Here is a 13,620-nt window from a genome sequence, read left to right on the forward strand (position 1 = left end):
CGGCAAAAAGTTCCAACAAGGCTGTTTTTATCCGTGAAATGCATATTGAAACGTTGTGCAATAAAGTAAGATGCGTTAAAGATCAGTTTTTCCCGAAAGCAAGCAGATAATTGCGAAACAATGCAAAAGAGGTGTTACAAAACAAACTTTATACACGTAAGCCTGAAACCACTAGGTTCATCCGTACGAGTACCGATACAAAGAAATCTCGGCTGCGTTGCTTTTCTAGCGATATTGTGCAGAAGCGGTCTTTCCTTACACTGTAATAGAAATGAAGCCATTTATTGCAGCCGCTATTACTCTCGTCTTGTTATTTGCCGGTCAGAGATAAATTAAATAACTTTTGCCAGTTACTAAGTGACATATCAGACATTTTGTCAATATGAAGTGCTTCGATGCTTACAATATCAACATACAGTTCGTCTTCCGTCTTACTCGAAATTTATGGTTTCAATTTTTTTTGCAGATTTCAGCGACAGCAGCAGCCAGCACCAATGGAAAACAAGGAAGAAACTGATGCGGCATTTTGGTAAATCGGCCTCCCGGTACCATTCATCCTACCACCGGGTGCCGGCCCCGTTCGCAGCCAATGCCAATCCGCAGCTACCGAGCTACATCGAGCCAATGCCCATTGATCCGTATCGCGTAAGCAACCGTCAGAAAAAATTTGCGCCTGTAAATAATTCTTTCCATGAGAATAACAGTATAGCAAATAAACATCGACATTATTCCGTAAAAAAATACAAAAAATCCACAGAAGCGAAAATGCATTCTTATGAACACTTTCATTTACAGTAACGTCTTAATAATAAACTTCGAATTTCTTTTTCAAACATATTACAGTGTAAAAAGCTTTCTGTTAAATATTATGACATGTATAAATGCTTTTCTTAAAATAAGCCATGGTTAATATAACGGTAGCCTAATTTAAATAAATATTGTGCATTGAAATCGAGTTTTGATTTCGTAATGAAAACAAATGAGGGTTTTACGTACCGCGTAGATGCTGGGCAAATGGTATAACTACCTGTCGTACTTTCCCAACACCAGCAGCAGTGACCTAAGCTACAATTACGTCACCTACTTCAATAATATGGGCAACGAGACAATCGCCCCGGGCACGGATATCCCGGCGCTGCTGGTGTTAACCTATGAGAGCACTATCGACCCGTCCTCAATGTCATGTGCGGAGGCCGTCGCGTTAACACACCTTCAGGCGGATGGCGGACTACGGCAGACATTTTTCGCCGATTATCGCACGGATCCGGCGCAGTATGCTATTTGTAAGTGTTAGTATTGGCTATCGTAAGTGGTCTTCCATTTTGGATGCTCACTCCACAGCAAAGTCGTTGTTTTCGGCATAATAAACGTTTTTCCTGTACGATGTCGCAAATGAGGCAGTTTACCATGCCAAACTAATTTCCGGTTCTAAAGAAAAGTAATCTCATACAACTGTACAGTGTACACGTTTGAACTGCTTTGATTTTAGTTTTGTCGCTTTAGGTTGACCTTTCAGATGGATTTATTTTGTAAGCATACTTACCAGAAAACTTTTCTAACTCTAAATGAAAGAAATTCGTCTAAATTTCGTCCTGGAGGACATGCATGGCGAGAGAAAGTGCAATTACATATAAGTGTACTTTGTGACCGTAAGTGCACCAGCAGATTGGTCACATTTCTCATCCATAATTTACAGATGGCGAAGAAAATGTGCGCAGCGAGCGGCTTGTAATTTGAGTGCGAAAAAGACTTCAAAGTATGCGATAAGACTGCAAGTAGCTTTCAAACAGTAATTTCTGAAATATGGTAGCAAAATTTAGTCCTGTTATTTTACTGTGTTTCAGCACTCTGGCAGGTTTTGGTGGCATCCACAGACTACGATTCCTACCTGTTCCTGTATGAATGCGTCCGTGTCAGCAACGCTAGTCGCCACGTCTGCGAGCAACCCTACGTGCAGGTGTATACGCGCGACCGTCCGGATTTACTCACCTCCGCCGTGATAACGCGGGTAGCGCGGGAGACTGACCGCATCCTGGGCCGGTATTGCTTCGACGCTTCGCAAATGCTGGCGAGCACATGGTTTCCAACGTTGGGTGAATGTCCACAGTATCAGCCGACCGCTGACTGTTACACCAAACAGTACGACGCTTGGAAATTCCTGGCGGGAACCGGACCGAATAACGGTCGCATGGCACCGCGTTACCAGCGGTTTGGCAAGCCCTTTTACCGCTAAAGTCGGTTTTTGCGCCGATTTAACGTGTTTTGTCTTTTGCTGCAAATCTCGACCAATTTAAGCTTTGTGCAGCCGAATAAACGTTTAGCACAAATGTTTTTTTATCTTCTGCTCGATTAACGACGTTTATGGAAGTTAAGCTCAGTTTACTGTTTGTCCATAATTTGGAGACGGCCGCAGTTGCCCCACTTTCTTAATAAAATGAATATTTAAGTGAAAATAATTATCTCGAGCAATTCCATATTCATAGCATGATACTTCCGCACTAATCACGCGCTGGACTGTTATCGGTGCTGCTGCACGTACTGTAATGCATTCAGTAGTCAGCATTTAAATTATCGTTACGAAAGAAACCGTCACTACGATATAAGAGGTATGCAAGAATAATTTGAGTATATTATAGTTATTTCTGGCATTTCTTTTGTTTCTTCTCATGCAGTTTGTGGAAAGCTTAGTTGCGCAACAGATTGCGCGCACACCCTGCAGATTCCTTTTACACCGTACAAAAGGTTTATTACAAATCCAGGGTTTTGAACCCCAGCTGATTATTTACTTATACAAACAAATTATGGTAGAAATTCCGTACTGTTTGCATTTCCGTGTTTTCTGACCGAAGCGTATGAAAGATTAAAGATTCTAATATTAAGTGTGCCATACTCCGCTGCAAAAGTTGTCGTATTCCGAATTTTTTTCTGTGGTTAAAAAACAGTACGTAAATCGCGTGCGTGATTGCTTTTTTTGCGGCTGAAAAAATCAGCATTCTCTCGGGAATTTTATTTTCAATAGCAAGTCGAATTTGCAAATGTCAATGCTGAGCTTTGTACAGTGATTTTATTAGTACAGGCTTGCTAGAAACATCTAATACAAGGTCCCACAGAAGCAGTTAGCGGGTTACTGCAATGGGGAACAATAATCACGACAGTTGCATAATGTCAGTTGTGTACTTGTTGGATTTTTATCGTCGCTGTTGCGTGAACACGTTAATCACGCTTATTGAATAACCTGAAGGAGAGCGTTATGATGTTATACTGTAGTAGTATGATGCTAAAGAAATTTTTGCCGGTTTCTTTTCGTCTCTCTTGTGCAAGCTCCAGAGACCTGGATGTTGCGCAATAAGTACTCTGCAAATCAGTTTTTTCCACTAAACAGAGTCTCCAATGCCAAACCAGGTTTAAAACATGAAAAATTATTTGTCAGAACAAATCAACAACGGCTGAACCTTTCGGTGTTTGTTTGTAAGCATTCTCGACCGATAAAACGGTTTTTACTAGCGCTGCTGAAATTAACGGTAGAGAATGAAATCATCGTTATCATTTATAATCGCCGCCTCTCTTGTTATAATTTTGATTTTTGCCGGTAAGATATGGAATTTAAGAAATAAATCACAAAATTCCGGAAATCCTTGTAATGCAATTTACTTTTTTATCTGTTTGCAGATTTCAACAACGGCAGTAGCCAGCACCACTGGAAGAAAAGAAAGAAGATGAAGAAACACTTTTGTAACTCTGGATCCGGTCACCACTCTTCCTACCATCGGGTGCCGGCACCCTGCACAGCCAATGCCAATCCGCAGCTGCCCAGCTCCGTCGAGCCAATGCCCATCGATCCATATCGTGTAAGCAGCCGTTGTCGGCGAACTAATTTTCGAGAAAAGCAATAAATATTTTTACAGAAATGCCAGTGTGAAAAATTATTTTAACCATGACCATAACAAATGGTGTACATAAGTTACGCAAGGTAAACATGTTTTGCTTGCTTAAGCAAAAAAGAGTAGTTTTTAATAATTTCTTCTGTGCGCTTGATATAAAAAAGTTGAAAGATAATTGTAGCTTGTGCGGTATTACGAAATGATATGAATGTTATATTATATCTGCAAGTAAATATGTATCTGACATATCGATAATAATAATAATAATTTGCTGCATATATGTATATATATATATATATATATATATATATATATATATATATATCAATAGTAATACAATAATATATACAAATATTGAGTTATTCGTGAATATTTAAGTAAGGTTAATCAATCGCTTTAAAAAAAAACCGTTTTACTGCGCAGATGTTGGGCAGATGGTATCAGTACTTGGTGTACTTCCCTAACGGCAGCGTCAACGCACTGGGCTACAATTTCGTCATCTATTTTAACAACCTTGGCAACGAGACCCTTGTCCCGGGCACCGATATCCCGGCGCTCCTCGTGGAGGATTACGAAAGCGCCATCGACTCCACTACACAATTATGCAGCAGCGGTTATGACGGTTTAGCGTATCTGGCTTCGGACGGTACGATTCGTACGACTTCGTTCGGCAATTATAACTCGGATCCTTCGCAATACAGTTTAGGTGGGTGTCATGCTGCGCACGGTACCGAATTTGTATACAGCACATTCACTACGCCGCCACCGTAGACGCACCGGCAGTTTCTTGTGACCTATATCAGAATATGTGTACAATCTGTAACCACGCAGAACTATTGTTCCAGGGATTTTCTCGAATGTGGTAGCATCAACGGATTACGATTCTTACGCGTTTCTCTACGAGTGTGACCGCGTCAGCAACAGCAGTCGCAGTGTATGTGAAGAACCGTACCTGTACGTTATGACGCGGGATCGGCCGGATATGGTGACCTCCACGGTGATAACGCGCATGTCGAAGGAGATCGATCGCATCCTGGGAAAGTACTGCTTCGACTCCTCGTACATGATGACACGCAAATGGTTCCCGGCGTTGGGCGAATGTCCAAACTACCAGCCTACCTTTGACTGTTACACGAAGCAATATAACGCCGCAAAATTTCTGGCTGGTACCGGACCCAGCAATGGACGCATGACACCGCGTCCACGTCCCTTCCGATTCTCATTTTTTGGTTAATGCTCATATACATATCTAACAACTTGTGGAAAATCAAATAGTCCAAGTTATATTTGGATACTGAGACATTTAAAACACTAGTATTTCCCACGACAAGTGAAGTGAGGAGCAGCAGAAATCTGTACTGTATAGGTTATACTGTATGCAAATGTTTATCTTCCGACTCTTCGAAAGATAAATTCACGACAAATGTCCTGGATAGTTGTTTAAAAATAAAATATGGTATTTTCGTTTCCGCACATTCTTTTACTTTAAGCAACTCAGTGCAATTTTGGTAGACACTCCTATTTTTTCGTGTCAAAAGATGCATTTAGTAAACTTACTGGCTGTTACACTGTCCTCTCATTTGGGGATCACCGGACAATTAATAACTCCGTTCGTGGTGTCTGTTGAAATATTAATTGATTTATCACGTAGAAGCCGACAACAGATATCATAGCGTAATTTGGTAAACAGCTTTCCAGACCCTCATCCAGTTATCCCTAACAGTAGAACGTCATCGACTGAATTTATTTCTATCCAAGTAAAACACAAAAGGAGCAAAAGGAGCATTTTTGCATGTAAAAATATTCTGTTTTATAGCAGCAACGGTCAGCATATCAATAAATTAATTACTCGAGGTTATTTTCTACAGTCGTTAATTTGACTTTGCAACTGTCTTTAATCTGTACGAGTACTGTTTTTATATCATTTACGCACAACACATTTTATTTTTATTTTTTTAATTCATAAGCAATTTTTCTTACTTTTTCTAATAATACTCATGTAAGTTTGTTTTTATTGCTAATATTTTTTTCCGTTTTTCCAATTATTAACTTTAATGTATGTTTTAAATAACGAATTTTAATCTATTTTTTTAATTTGTTTAATAATTTTAAGCGCTTTTTCCATATGCATGGTGCAAACTGGTATTTTCAGAAGTAACGAGGTAACACCTAACTGTGTCTTAGCGAACGGATGTTTTACTGCTGACAATGTAATTAGTATTGATTAACACATAAACTCCCATCAACAAACACGGTATTACTAGAATGACACAGTTCATCGAGCGCCGTTCAGGTGGACAGTGTAAACTGGCGGCAACAAATTACTCTTGGTTTAATTAAGCGCCAGCGCTGTGTGTCCGTATAAATCAGTTCATTATCCACGGTCCCAACGCGATGCGATTCTCCGGATACAGCATCTGATTCCATCCACCGGCGAACGTCACCCGGGTGGTTTTCAGCGATGGCGGCTCCGTTGTGGCCCCGGCTTTGCGTTGTTCTATACGTAAAACGGCAAAGAAAATTAATCGAGGGTAAAACAGCGGAAAAATTCTCCGTTAAAAGGCACAATGGGAAAAGCGGATGTTGACGATAGTTTTAATAAATTGTTTGTGCGACAAGTGCACTGCTCTGGCGGCGTTATGCAAGCGAGACAATCAAGCGCTGCTTACCGAGGAGTTGCAGCAAGGAATTCCAAAAGTTGTCGCTGTACGGTTGACCAGATGAGGACGGTTTGCGGGTACGCATACCGGTATTCTGGCGGAAATTAATAAGGGTTTTACCCAGTTCGCTGTTTTGTAAGGCCGTTTTGCGGATATCCTGCGAAATATATTAAAACTGTATAAAAAAAATAAATTAAAGAACCAAACTTATAAGAGCAGCAGAAAGTAGATCCGTACATACATTCAAAGCATTGCACTCATTTCAGTTGTATTTCGAAAAGGCTTTTATGGCTGAGAGATGAAGACGTTTCTGCTTTAGAAAGTTTGCAGCCGCGTATAGAAGTAATAATTCAACTAAAGCATGATAATTTAGAATACATTTGCATTTCATTGATTTCACATTTAGACGAGATTTAGGTATGAACACTGCACAAAATTTAATATTTGTACATTAACAACATGAAATAAATTTGCAAGAATAACTGTAATATTCAAAACCATTATTAGCAAAATCCTTTTAGCAATCTGTAAATAAAAAGTGACACTGACACCAAACAATATTAATTCAATAACGATAAAATAAGAATCACATAAAATAATGCAAATCTGACCTAATTATTATAATAAATGAAAGCAATAATAATAATAATAATAATAATACTGGCGGCGAAAGTACTCTCTTTTCGTCTTCGCAGACTTACTCGTTGGGCGATCGTTTCCTCCGTATCAAGCTGGCCTTCATCGAGCGGCGGCGACGGCATCGTAATCAGCCAACTCCGGCCAACGCTAACCACGACACACAACACCACCAGCGTCCACAGCACCTGAGCAGACATTGCAAAAAAGAGGGCCGGTAACGTTGCTGCAGCGTTCGACGATTCTTGACACTGGCTAAAAGCAGCAGCAAATGTCAATCACTTATACCCTGTCTAGATCGAGCAAATCCCACTGTGCCTCGAATTGCGCTGAGTGGATTAAAATGACGCTGCGCACCAGCGCATATATGTATGTTCCCTTCTCCGGGTGAACGCAGCCTCTTCCGGTAGCGGGCGGCCAGGAATGCCTAATCGAATCAAATGTACCTGTAAAACGGATGGGTGCGTTCCTAACACCCGGCAAGCGCAGCGATGGCGATCACCTCAGGGGACGGGGTTTGGTCATTAGTCACACAGAAATGTGTGTACTTGAGACATGAATGCAAAGCGGCTAGCGAGGAAAATGTATAAAAAGCGCAAAGAGTAAAATTCAGCAGAACCGGCAGTCGACGTAAGCGGAGACGACAAATATTAATCTCTATGGTAATTGGTATATAATGATGATTGTGTTATATGGATTATCCGTTTATTTGGGTTAGAAAACGGGATTTTGGTCGAGTTGCGACTTTAAGCAATGTTATTGCCGGTGTCGGTTTGCAGTGGGGATCAGTGTGTCATTTAGGGGATTGAACGCGTGGGTGCAATGGAAGGTGTGCATTGCTCAAATTAGTCGGTATGGGATAATCTGTTACATGCCGACGAACATAATCAAATATTTAATGCACCTAAATCATGCAACGCAGTATCTCGTCTTTCGGTGCCTGGTGTGTAACAGATTCTGCTGTTTCAGTGTACAGACTGTACGCTCAGTACACTGGATGATACAGTGAAAATCATAGCAATACATAAGCTGCGCATTTAACCCTTCTAGCGCTAATGGGTTGAGCCGTTTTCTTTAGCTACCCTGTTGCAGTTTTTATCTCACTATAATTCGAAACACGCTTCCGGTTCGGAAATCTCTAGTGTAAAGGATGTTGGATATGTACAGTGATTATTTCAAAAATTGTTCAGTATGTATTTGCTAACGGTTCAGTTTTCGTGGCTTGCCAAACCTCAAAACCTTAGAAATAGTGTACCCTTTTTTTTAACTTTATCTATAGGTTCATTAGTCAGACGTCTCCTTTCTACATGACTGTATCTGTACGTTCTGCATATCTACATAGTTATGCAACCAGTACAGTACCTCATGTGCCGCATTTTTTCACCCGGCTTTTCGTATGTAGACTGTCGAATCGAAGCAATTTATGTCTAACATTAGGTTTATGTTTATGCGGTACATATGTACAATGTAGGACGAAATGGTCGCATAGCCCCATACCCAGCATTCTGTACGCATGCGATGCAGTGCACTTGTACGAACCGGATATTTTGAACTCAGTCGTACAGTGCACTGCACTGCATTCGTACTGAATGTGGATATTTTGGGTATGCGACCATTTCGTCCTAAGCTGTACTTTATGCACTTCGGCTTTATGTTTATGCAGCACAGCTTTATTTTTATGTTTATGTTTATGAGAAAAAGCCTTATGTTTATGTTTATGTTTATGAGGTATATACCTAACCCTAATGGGGTCATTTTTGGGGAAAAAGGATTTTGAAATTTACTGAAAAAATGTTTTCAGAATGCCTTGTGCTGTCAAACCTTAACTTCGCTGCAGAACAGGTATTTCCATCTCTGTCTTTTCTACATAGACATATCTGAAATCAAAAAAGTTTGGCTAATGGCCATGGCTGCGATGAATGGGGTCAGCTTTTGGTCGCATTTTAACCGGCTCAGGCGTAGTTATCAGTACATACTTGCTAACCGGGGCTTAAAAAATAAACTGAAAACGCGTTACATGCCCTTCCGGAAACAAGAGCATAAGTGTACCCGCGATTTGAATGGACTGCGTAAAGTAACGTAGAAGAATTACGGCAAGACAGTGGCACTGGCTACTGATGACTTTATTAAGATAAAACCAAGTTACCACAGCAATAAACTGGCAAAATTTATTACCTCAGTTTAATTGGTTTATTAAATCAATTTATCACTGTTCTTTAAATATCAAAATAATCCCCAAATTTTCTTTCTATAACAATAATAAAGACTACTTAACTTAATAAAACTTAATAGTTACAATAGTTATAAAGGATTAAATGCAATACTAAATACATGTAAAAGGCACTTCTTTAATGTTAAACACAATGCATTAAACGGCTTTAATGTTTTGTATTCGTGATGGAAACTTTAACGATAGGTAGCGAAATAAAATAAGCGTTAACCAAATTACCAAAATACGACGGAATAACTCGTGAGAATCTACAGATAGGCTGCTCTTTTAACCCGCCATGCATCCAACGTTAATAGATATTTACAATTAGAAAGAACTAGTACTGCTGTCTTCTCATACAGTGTATGTACATTATATTCCAGTGGAATATGGTTTAAAACACCGGTCGGCCATAAAAACACCCACTGTTGTCGGAATTGTTTGACACATTTCAGCAAACATTTTCTGGGCAAATTCGAAACAAAAAGTAAAACGTTCATGCACTGCATGTACAGATAATTTACACCGGTTTACCAAAACTAAAAGCCGAATTTGTGACTCATTTAAATTGGAATCAAGCCGATCAAGAACTTATCTCTGCTCTTAAAGAAACCGGCTCTGTACATAGCGTTAGAAGGATGCATACGCTAAAACTTTCGATTTCGCGCACCCCGAATCACTTTTTTGTAACACTTTATCAAGGTAAAGATCTGTATTACAACGGAAACCCCGTACGATCTGGTCAGAATAAACCAAAAAATTAATCGAAAAACTGCTAACGCCATTCGATTCAGCATGTCTGGAAACTGTGTCACATGCATTTTGTTTTTGGTAATTATCCGCTCCGGCTCCCGTTGGCAAGCGCCGGTAGAGCTGGTAGAGCCGGTAGAGCTGGAAGCTCAAGGTGACCTTCAAAACAATTTCAAAGTCAGGTTGCATAGTGCACAAAATCAGTAAATTTAAACTGGCCGTACTTTTTCAGATCAGCAAATTAAAAAGATTTTACTGTAACTCCTACAAAAATTAAAAAAGCCAGGGCACACATCCCACTAGGTTAACGAGTGAAACGTTGTCTGAAACGTTTGCGCGCGCAACATCCGGTTGACGCGATATGGCCTAATAAAATGGGCCATAAGTTCACAGCACTTTCCCGTAATTTTAAAATAAATTTTAAATTTTTTTAAATTTATTTTAAAATCGGAAAAAAATGCTATGGATCAAATATTGGTTCGTGTCTTTTACGGCAAAGTTTCAGGAAGATCGGGTAATAACCAAACTTTTGGCACACAACAAAGCATTCAAACTTATCGCCCATTTTGTTAGGCCATATCTCGGCAACCGGATGTTGCGCTCGCAAACAGTTTTCGGACCAATGTATACAAATCATTTAGCTTCAAGAATGACATAAAGTATTACAAGAAGTGATTCGGAGTGCGCGAAAGCGAAAGCTTTAGTGTATGTGTCCCATTTTTGACACCAGGTACCGCGTAACAGTATGTACTTATCTATTAATTTCCGTATGGATGCTTAACTAAGCAAAAACAACGCCATCATTCACTGCCAGCTTACTGCACCGTGATATCTGAAACATAACCTCCAACGGCCGGTAGCAGAATAAACCGATCTACGCCAGCTTACAAATTTAAGAGTGTAAAACAACCGTGGTTTAAGCAAATCAAAGTAATCTGTATGGAAGTCACCACAGCGCGCGTTTGAAAGAATAGGCATTATATTTTGTTCTATGGCGCTCATAGGGAGCCTGTGCGACAGTGTGTGGGCAGGATTTAGTGTTGAATTGGCCAACATTCCGGTAAAAACCCGAGTGCCCATTAAGGATCCAAATTTGCAAGTATCCGAAGCAGCGTCGCTCAATCTCATCACTGGCCCTGCCAGCGACAGCAGTAATGAGGTGGTGCACCCGCGCGCGGCTATCGCTTTTGCCCCGGTCATCCCGACACTGGACGCTAATTTACCGAAAATTCCTGTACCGAATTTCAGGTCGGTCATGTTATTCAATAGAAAAAATAATTACGCTTGTCAGACATTAACTTAATCGAACAATCAGTATATTTTATCAAAATCGGAATATGTTATAATTACAGTACAAATTTAAAGTATTCGCAGTTGACTTTAGCTTTGTTAAATAAATTAGTTGGAAATAATATTATCATTCTTAAATTGCTTGAGTATTTGTATAATTTAGCTGTTGTTAGGCTAATTTGTAATTTTGTTGTGCTTTTAATTCGTTTTATTAGTAAATGTACGACTTATAATGCTTGAGAATTAAACCGGAAGAGATGCTCTCATTTTTGGCAGGCCATGCTCCTGTGAAGCAACAGTCCGGACCACCCCCTCCCCATCCACCATTAACGTGCCACCCCGCAACCGCCTAGCCCTTGAGCCATCCATCCGCGGCATGCAGGCCGGGCATCCACGCGGTGCTCCCCCGCGTACGGCCATCAAACCCATTCCCGGAAAGGGTGTCCACTGCAGTCTGCTGTTCGAGGACACATCAGGTCTGGACTGTCCCTGTCAGAACTGGGGCGAACGCTGTGGGCCACCGCGCTCCATCTGCGCCAATTTCTCCTCGGAGTTCTCGACGTGCATGTGCATTCTTGCAGAGTGTGCGCGAGGGGACCAAGTGCCAGCCGGCTGCCGTTAGTATCCCGGCGCGTGGAGCGGATTTCTGGATCTTTGCGCCGGCGCCGGTGGTGGAAGTGGGGTGTGATGCCGAGCCGTGTCAAATCGTTTCCGGAATTAACGTAATAACTTCCAAGCGAACACTGCTCTAGATAGCTGCCGGTTTTTAATGTTGATTTTATGCAAAAAATTTTTATTATTACCATTATTTTATTTAATTTCAATATTAGTTATTTATTGCTCATCAGGTTTTTAACTGATAAAGACTAAACTGATTTTAAATTTTGGAATTTATTCAATTATAGATTTTAAATAAAATCAGAATCTCCGTACTTAATTTAAACTAGATTCGTAGTCACATTTGATTATCTAACCTAGAGTTGATGCTGAACCTGTCAGCTTCAGTGATCTAACTACTAACTAGTTCTTTATCGGTCTGCTGATCACTAGCGATCGATCGGTCTGTTTTCTGCAAAAGCCCTCAGAAACTATGCTTGCGTCAGTTGTGAGAAATTCTTTGTGCCAAACTGTGACATTGTTCTTTTGGGTGAAATTTTCAGACGTTGATGGGCGTTCCACCTTACAGCTGGACCATCAGTCGCATCCATTCTACCAGCGCCAACAGCATCGTCCCGGACGACATCAGTATTCAGTAGTAATCCGGACATCAGTCTAGACGACAACGCCAACATTCTGAACGGTGCCAACTGTCTGCGTAGTGGGCGCGGATTAACCGTTGACCTGGACAAGGTCAGTGCGCACCGTGATCGTCTGGGGCCGGTGGAGCGAATCAAAGACTTTTTCACCGGTCGTCAGCTGCCTATTGCCGCATTGGCCAGTAGCCGCATGGAAAAACAGTCTAAAGTTGACGTCTACCGGATTGTGGCGCGTGACGGGGATGGAACGGTCAGCAACATGGTGACACTAACTGTTAGCACATTCTGAATACGACCAACAGTTCATATGCAGTCCTTCCAAAAGTATAATTTTCATTAACAGGTTTTCTTCAACAATCAGTGTCCGGTGAAAATTAGAACGGTTCCCAAGGATGTGTGAACTTGCCGCCGAGACAGTTACAATACCCTAAATACATTTCGAGTTGCTTTGTAATGGATCGTAAAATTCTGGGTGTGACAGATTACATCTTATCTTGGCTTTGAAGACGACACCAAATGCCCCGTTGCCGATGATTTCCTTATGCAATAAATCACACTCGCAGCTGCAGCCGACCGTTTCGACCGCACCCTGACAACTGGGAGCGCAAAATTTCGTCGCGCCACTTTTTGCCGCGAAGACATTTCGACGCAGACGCTAAGACGTTTCGGTCTGGGACATATAGTTGTGAGACTTTTCGCAAGACATCTGGCAGCGAAAATTTCGCCGAAAAAAATTTGACGCCCTTGTTTTCCAAGAACTTTTTTTTCCAGGTATCTGTTCTTCGTTTTTCTTTTTTTATTTTTTCTTTGTTTTGTTTTGCTTTCTTAGATTTTTCGAACTTCTTCAGTCTCATAAATGCCCAATATTTCCATACGTTTTTTTATGTTTTCTTTTGTTTTAACAATGTTTCCTGTGTTTTCTTAAATATAATGTATTC

The 13,620-nt window shown here is 40.7% G+C and overlaps 3 protein-coding genes across 3 annotated transcripts; 2 read left to right on the top strand and 1 right to left on the bottom strand.

Annotated features, from left to right (window-relative positions):
• Window positions 1–208: 208 nt before the first annotated feature.
• Window positions 209–2,342, top strand: LOC129591138 (uncharacterized). The gene is made up of 4 exons (XM_055486674.1): window positions 209–320; window positions 467–645; window positions 1,004–1,283; window positions 1,845–2,342. Exons 1-4 carry the CDS (start codon window positions 272–274, stop codon window positions 2,231–2,233), a joined length of 897 nt encoding a protein of 298 aa, XP_055342649.1. The 5' UTR covers window positions 209–271; the 3' UTR covers window positions 2,234–2,342.
• A 996-nt stretch (window positions 2,343–3,338) lies between these two features.
• LOC129591128 (uncharacterized) lies at window positions 3,339–5,331 on the top strand. Its single transcript, XM_055486661.1, has 4 exons — window positions 3,339–3,589; window positions 3,670–3,848; window positions 4,305–4,587; window positions 4,727–5,331. The coding sequence occupies exons 1-4, from the start codon at window positions 3,529–3,531 to the stop codon at window positions 5,113–5,115; spliced, it is 912 nt and encodes a 303-aa protein (XP_055342636.1). The 5' UTR covers window positions 3,339–3,528; the 3' UTR covers window positions 5,116–5,331.
• A 783-nt stretch (window positions 5,332–6,114) lies between these two features.
• On the bottom strand, window positions 6,115–7,393 carry LOC129591155 (uncharacterized). Its single transcript, XM_055486690.1, has 3 exons — window positions 7,243–7,393; window positions 6,551–6,698; window positions 6,115–6,378 (listed from the first exon to the last, which is right to left on the bottom strand). The coding sequence occupies exons 1-3, from the start codon at window positions 7,375–7,377 to the stop codon at window positions 6,248–6,250; spliced, it is 414 nt and encodes a 137-aa protein (XP_055342665.1). The 5' UTR covers window positions 7,378–7,393; the 3' UTR covers window positions 6,115–6,247.
• Window positions 7,394–13,620: the final 6,227 nt, after the last annotated feature.

Source organism: Paramacrobiotus metropolitanus, unplaced genomic scaffold (genome assembly GCF_019649055.1).
Source record: "Paramacrobiotus metropolitanus isolate TYO unplaced genomic scaffold, Prichtersi_v1.0 Parri_scaffold0000044, whole genome shotgun sequence".
Classification (NCBI taxonomy): Eukaryota; Metazoa; Tardigrada; class Eutardigrada; order Parachela; family Macrobiotidae; genus Paramacrobiotus; species Paramacrobiotus metropolitanus.